General features: G+C 38.2%; 1 protein-coding gene across 1 annotated transcript; it reads left to right on the top strand.

The window, feature by feature from the left end:
• Window positions 1–6,226: 6,226 nt before the first annotated feature.
• Window positions 6,227–6,673, top strand: LOC126712575 (uncharacterized). The gene has a single exon (XM_050411953.1). It carries the CDS (start codon window positions 6,227–6,229, stop codon window positions 6,671–6,673), a length of 447 nt encoding a protein of 148 aa, XP_050267910.1.
• Window positions 6,674–7,738: the final 1,065 nt, after the last annotated feature.

The raw sequence follows: 7,738 nt of genomic DNA on the forward strand, positions 1-7,738 counted from the left end.
GATGGTCACTATTATGGCTGAAGAACCCCTGACTTTCTTCAAGGCGACTTCTATCCCCTACATTGGTGCTAATGCCTTCCCAAGGCAACTTTCCATAGTTTAAAGCTAGTCTCCATGATTTCCAGAGCTACAGAACTCGAGTCGTCATGGCCTTCCACTACTCTAATGGCCGCCAAGGAGATGCTCAAATTTGGCTATCAGTTAGGCTAAGGCCTCAATGCCGTAGGACACAGGAAGGCTTCTTTGATTGAGCTCTTGGACAACAAAGGAGGTTTCGGTCTAGGCTATGACCCCTCCAATGAAGAACTCTTTCAGGCTTCCAGAGGAAAGAAAATGAAGTGCATTAGCCAAGGGATGTCTATTCCCCACATTAGGGTCACTTTTTTGGCTTCGGTTGAGGTCATCAGATCAGAAGCAGTACAGGAATCATGTGAGGAAGAGTCGGATCTGGCTTGTCTCATCCGTCTTTGCCCAGAGGAATTCTCAGTGAATGCCATCATATCCCAAGGGATGATCTGACTACTACTATCAGGCCCTATGTACCAGGCGAGACAGTAGGCCATTGGACCGCCGAGCCCTACTTTGTGGTTGCACCGGTTGAGTAAGGAGTATTCCATTATTGTGTGGTTGGGTCTTCCAATTGCCCAAAAGAGTTGGAATAGTATATCTAGTTTGTTTTGCATGTTTATTTCCTATTTCCTGCATTCCTTGTTTAAATTTTCTAGTTCCTTTTCCAAAAAATATATGTTCCCCTTTTTATCATTATCAAGCAAGAACTTTATTATCCCCTTTATTTATAATCCACTAATGAAATTATGCATCATATTATTCAGGAAATCCTTGCATTTATCTCTTTATTTGCTTCCTTATGAAAATGTGTGCGCAAATTGTCTTATGTTTCCTTGTATATGTTCCATTCTATAGGATCTATTCTAATTCCCAAGTGGGTACATCGTCTTGTTGCTATAATGAGGATATTGATGACATGAATGAGACAATAGAGTTGGAACATGACATCAAAGAATTAGAGGAAATTCTGACTCTACCTTGTGACATTTTGGAAGCTCTAAACTGAGAGAGCGAAGGGTCCAAGCCCAACATAGAAGAGACAGAAATGGTTAACCTTGTCAATGAAAGCGAGAATGAAAAACCCGTCAAGATTGGGGTAAACTTTCCTAAAGACATGAAACCCGAGCTCATAGCGCCACTTAAGGAATTCAAAGAGATCTTTGCGTGGTCCTACCAAGATATGCCAGGATTAGATACTAAGATTATCTTGCATAGAAATCTAGTCAAGCGTGAATGCCCTCCAGTATGGCAAGCCTTTCAAAGAATGAAATCTGAGATCATTTTGAAGATCAAAGAAGAAGTAGAAAAGCAGTTGAAAGCTGGTTTCCTTACCGCAATAGCCAATTCAGATTGGGTTTCCAACATTGTTCTCGTGCCTAAGAAAGATAGGAAAGTACGCATGTGCTTTGATTATAGGGATTTGAATCGGGCTAGTCCCAAGGATAATTTTTCATTGCCATGTTAGGATTAGTGCCCTTAAATCCTATTGTATGATTTTATTGTTGGAAAATCTGGTTTTGTATCCCATACAAAACACACAGCGGAAGCAACAATCACGGATCTACTTCATTCATGTAAGATAACATTTAACCTTGAATTCTAGAATAAAGAATAGAAAGCATACCTTGATGCAGTGAAATTCAAAACCAAAACTTGAGAATTACTTGGGAACACTTTTAATCTTCACTCCAATTCCACTTGATGCCCAAGAAGTGTGGTCTCTCAATCAGTTTCCAATGAGAGAATAAAAGAATGTCCAACACTCACATACACCATTTCATTCCATATATGATCTTAATAAAAACAACTTATATAATTTTGTATGTTTCTCTCCTTATATATAACTAATTATCTAATTGGGCTAGCCATTTGAGACATTCTAATTAGGCTCTAGTATGTGGCTTGGAGTGGGACCAAAAGGGAACAAATAAGACTCTAGCTCTAATGGGTCTTGAGCTTTTCTATCAACGCTTGACAAGTTCAAAGTTACCATTAATTATATTCAATACTACTATAAAAATATAATTGCACTCTAGACCTTATTAATAAATTATATCACAAGACTTTATTATACACGCAACCCCTTTATTAAAATATTTGTAATAATACAAAGTCATGAAATAGACTGCCACTTTGAAGATTACTACATCTTAATCCTTGAGTATTCAGTTTAATTTTTTATGTTATTCATCATATATTTATGAAATCCAATTTCATAAATATATACTTTAGTAACTCCTTACTAAAGTGTTTGGGTCGAACACTCTGAATAACCAAACCTATTAAACTTATCTCAAGGGAATATTTTATATCTCCATTAAGAGATTATGAATTCCATCTTGAGAATACATGTTCCATCAATACTAAATGCAGCTGCCCAACATACTGAGGTTTTGATCGTGACTTATAGATCTCACTCCTGATATATCAAAGCAACCTACACCTCATGATTAAGTCCATTATTCTCTCAAGATTTAGAGTTGATGTAAATAGAAGTCGTGAGATTTATTATTCATTTGACAGTCGTTAGGAGAATAATAAATCTCATAGCAATCTAGTTCAATATGTCTTAACTCTTAAAACATATCAACTAGAAGTCTCCACTTCCATGATCAAGACAAATCATCTTAGTTGATATGTTATAATCTTCGTAGATGAAATGCCCAATTTCATCACCGACTACGAACTAAAATTCTGAGTTTACAAAGAACTTGTAATTTATATCTTTCTGTGACTTTTCACATAAATCACATACTATGCATCTCATGGACTAAGATAATGTCCCATTAGTTCATTAATAAATAGTAGTTTCATATAATTAAACAATTTAATTATTTATGACAAGCCAATAAAAATTGGATTTTAGGGCATAAACCCCAACATTTATGCATGACTTAATGTTGTGATTAATAAAGTTGCTTTATTATTATCTAAAATAATGGTAACATGAATATTTGGACATTATCATATAGTCCATGAGATGCATAGTATGTGATTTATGTGATTTAGTCACAAAAAGATGTAAGTTACAAGTTCTTTGTGAACTCAAAATTTTAGTTCGTAGTCGGTAATGAAATTGGGCATTTCATCTGCGAAGACTATAACATATCAACTAAGATGATTTGTCTTAACCATGGAAATGGAGACTTCTAGTTGATATGTTTTAAGAGTTAAGACATATTGAATTAGACCGCTGTGAGATTTATTATTCTCCTAACGACTGTCAAATGAATAATAAATCCCACGACTTCTGTTTACATGAACTCTTAATCTTGAGAGAATAATGGACCTGATCATGAAGTATAGGTTGTTTTGATATATCAGGAGTGAGATCTAAAGTCACGATCAAAACCTCAGTATATTGGGTAGCCACATTTAGTGTTGATGGAACATATATTCTCAAGATGGAATTCACAATCTCTTAACGGAGATCTAAATTATTCTCTTGAGATAAGTTTAATAGGTTTGATTATTCAGAATGTTAGGCCTAACTACTTTAGTAAGAAGTTACTAAAGTATATATTTATGAAATTGGATTTCATAAATATATGATGAATAACTTAAAGGATTAAACCGAGTACTCAAGGATTGAGATGTAGTAATCTTCAAAATGGCAGTCTACATTCATGACTTTGTATTACTATGAATATTTTATGAAGGGTTTGCATGTATAATAAAGTCTTGGGATATAATTTATTAATAAGGCCTATAGTGCAATTATATTTATATAGTGGTATTAATATAATTAATGGTAACTTTGGATTTGTCAAGGGTTGACAGAAAAGCCCAAGGCCCATTGGAGTTAGTGTCTTATTTGTTCCATTTTGGTCCCACTCCAAGCCACATACTAAAGCCCAATTGGAATGACCCAAAAGGCTAGCCTAATTAGATAATTAGTTATAAGAAAAGAAACATACAGAATTTTGTAAGAGAATGAAATGGTTTGTATGTGAGTGTTGGACACTCTCTTATTCTCCCTTGAACCCACACATATAAATTGATTAAGAGACCACATTTCTTGGGCACAAGTTGAATTGGAGTGAAGATTAAAAGTGTTCCCAAGTACTTCTAATCTTTGGATTTGAATTTCACCGCACCAAGGTACACTCTCTTATTCTTATATTTTGAAATTTACATAGTACAAGTTATCAATTGCGAATGAAGTAAATCTGTTAATTTTCTGCTGCGTATGTTTTGTATGTAATACAAACATGTGTTTTTCCAACATGCCACACATCGTTACCTTGGTTGATAATACCACTACCAATAGGTTCTTCTCCTTAATGGACAGCTTTTCTGGCTACAATCAGATCATAATGGCTGAGGAGGACAAAGCCAAGACGACATTCACCACACATTGTGGAACTTACGCATATGATGTCATGCCATTCAGCTTGAAGAATGCTGGTGCTACCTATCAGCGAGCCATGGTAACCTTGTTCCATGATATGATGCACAAAGATATTGAAGTCTATGTAGACGACGTGATTGCCAAATCCCGCACAACCAGGGATCATTTAGTGGATTTGAGAAAGTTGTTCAGGTGCCTTATCAAGTACAGGTTAAGATTAAACCCTAACAAGTGCGTCTTTGGAGCTAGTTCAGGGAAATTACTCGACTTCATAGTTAGTCAAAGTGGAATCGAAGTGGACCTAGAAAAAGTCCAAGCCATCCAGGATATGCCGACACCACAGACCGAGAAACAGATTCGCAGCTTCTTAGGCAAAGTCAGTTACATAGCTCGCTTCATAGCATAGTTAACCGCCACAGGTGATCCATTGTTCAAGCTTTTGAAGAAGCACACAAAGATATAGTGGATAGACAAGTGCCAAGTGGCCTTTGACAAGATCAAGCAATATCTGTTCTGGTTCCCCCAACGTCGAGATATCTATTGATCCATTACCTAGCAATACAAGAAACCTTCATGGGATGCATGTTAGGCCAAGCAGTTAAACCCGACTAGAAAGAAAAGACAAATTACTACTTAAGCAAGAAGTTCACCACGCGGCTCATTTCCCGCATGGATCCCATTAAGTACATCTTTGAAAAGCCAGCTCTTACAGGGAAGATCCCTTGCTGGCAAATGTTGCTCTCTGAGTTCGACATTGTGTTTGTGACAAGAAAGGCCATCAAGGGCCAAGCCATAGCCGATTACCTAGTGGATCAGCCGCTAAATGATCCAGAACTTTTAGAATCCCTCTTCCCTGAGGAGGATGTCTTGGCACTAGAGCCAGAACTAGATAATGTGGAATTGCGGTGTTGGAAGATTTATTTTGATGGAGCTGCCAATTCTACTAGAAATAGAATGGGAATCTTAGTTTCCCCCAAGGGCTAGAAAATCCCTGTTTCAGTCAAGCTGAATATCAGTTGCACTAACTACATCACCGAATATGAAGCATGCGTAGTCGGGTTGCAAGTGGCCCTAGAGTTTGGAGCTAATGACTTGAGCGTCTTTGGAAATTCCCTGTTGATCATCTCCCAAATCTAAGGAAAGTGGCAAGCTCAAGACACTAAGTTGATTCCATATCAGAAATGTGTCAGCCGTTTGATTTCGAAGTTTCGAAACATCACATTCGCATATTTGCCCCAAGCTCACAACTAGTTTGTAGACACCTTGGCTACTCTAGCTAGCATGGTCAAGTTATTAGAAGGAGATGATTTGTGGCAACTACGCATAGAAGTCCACTGCATTCCAACCTATTGCATGAACATCGAAGAATGCATGAGTGTCGAAGTCAAAGTCGATGGAAAGCCATGGTACCATGATATCAAGGCTTATATTAGGAATAGTGAATACCTATCTGGTGCAACAGATAATGAAAAGAAGTTTATCTGGCGCATGGCTTGCCAATTTTTCTTGAGTGGAGAAGTCCTGTTCAAAAGGAACCACGACTCCACCTTGCTCCGATGCGTAGATGCCTCTGAGGCTAATCACCTGATGGAAGAAATGCATGAGGGTTTACTTGGGGCTCATGCTAGTGGACCCCTACTGGCTTGCAAGATTATGAAAGTCGGTTATTACCGGCTCACCATGGAAAATGATTGCATTAAACACGTGAGGACATGCCACGGATGCAAAGCCTATCAAGACAAGAAGAACGCTCCTCCTCAACCATTGCACTCTTTAACAGCACCATGACCCTTCTCAGCCTGGGGTATGGATGTCATTGGACCCATGATTTTGAAAGCCTTAAATGGTCACGAATACATCTTAGTGGCCATCGATTATTTCACAAAGTGGGTGGAAACCGCCTCGTACAAGAGCGTCACTCAAGTCGTGGTAGCCCGATTCTTGAAACACAACATTATTTGCCGCTACGGCGTGCCAGGAGAGCTCATTACAGACAGTGGGATGAACCTAAATGGAAAAATGATCCAGCAACTATGCCAACAGTTCAAGATTGAACACAGAAATTTAGTTTCCTATCGTCCTCAGATGAATGGTATAGTGGAAGCTGATAACAAGATCATAAAGAAAATCTTGGTGAAGATGACAACATGTAAAAGGATTGGCATGAATACTTGCTATTTGCTCTGTCTGCATATCACACTTCTGTTCATACCTCTACGAGTGCGACCCTATATTCACTGGTATATGGCATAAAGGTCGTCCTCCTTGCAGAAGTAAAGATCCCATCTCTTCGAATTTTATCTCAGACAGGCTATCAAAAGCTGAATGGGCCCGCTCCTGATATGAACAACTGAACATGATAGATGAGAAGTGCACAAGTGAGCGTTCAACAAGAAAGTTAGACCCAGAGTCATTGAAGAAGGCGATCTAGTATTGAAGAAGATGATCTAGTCTTGAAGAAGTGCACCAGGCCCTGCCTAATCACAGATGAAAGTTTGCCTCAACTTACGAGGGCTTATACATGGTAAAAAAGGCCTTTTCCAGGGGAGCCTTGATTCTAGCCGACATGGACGGGTATGACTTCAATATGCCCACCAATTCTAATACCATTATACGGTACTTGGCATGAAAAGGGCCTCACAGTGCTCCTCATTTTTATTTCTATGTCAAAAAGAGAAAAAAAATTATATATATATATATGTAAAGTGGTAGATTGAAAACCCAGAAGGTCAATTTATGCAAAAGGAGAGAAAAAGAAAGAGTGTGAGAGAGCCTGCTAGACTGAAAACCTAAAAAGGCAGTTTAGGAAAAATATAAGGAAATCAAAAAGTCAGCTGAACTACGTGATGACCTGATCCTTTTTCTTGGAGGTACGTAGGCAGCCATCTTGGTTCGGTCACATCTTAAAAGAAAAACCAATAAGTTGTGCTTGCTTGAATTTCTACTTAGGACTAGAAAATTAAAGGGATCTAAAATCCAAGTCAAGATATGAAGACGCCTTCGAGGTTGTTCTTTATCTACAACACCGCCAAGACCCAGTGGTCTGCTGAAGATGTTTTGGTTTATGCCGATGGGAAATGTACCTCAATAGGAAAAGGGATAGATCCATTCAGAATAGGGTGTATCTTTGGAAAAATAAGATACTGATATGCATGGATTTTACATTTATCAAGTTCCTAGAAAGTTTCGAGTTTGCATTTGCAGTGGGTGATAGCGGTCGTGTCATATGCTCACATCCCATCTTAAGGTAATAGCGATCGTGTTGTACGCCTGGTAGCATCACAATTATCAAGTACCTAGAAAGTTCTGAGTTCACAT

Source organism: Quercus robur, chromosome 1 (genome assembly GCF_932294415.1).
Source record: "Quercus robur chromosome 1, dhQueRobu3.1, whole genome shotgun sequence".
Lineage (NCBI taxonomy): Eukaryota > Viridiplantae > Streptophyta > Magnoliopsida > Fagales > Fagaceae > Quercus > Quercus robur.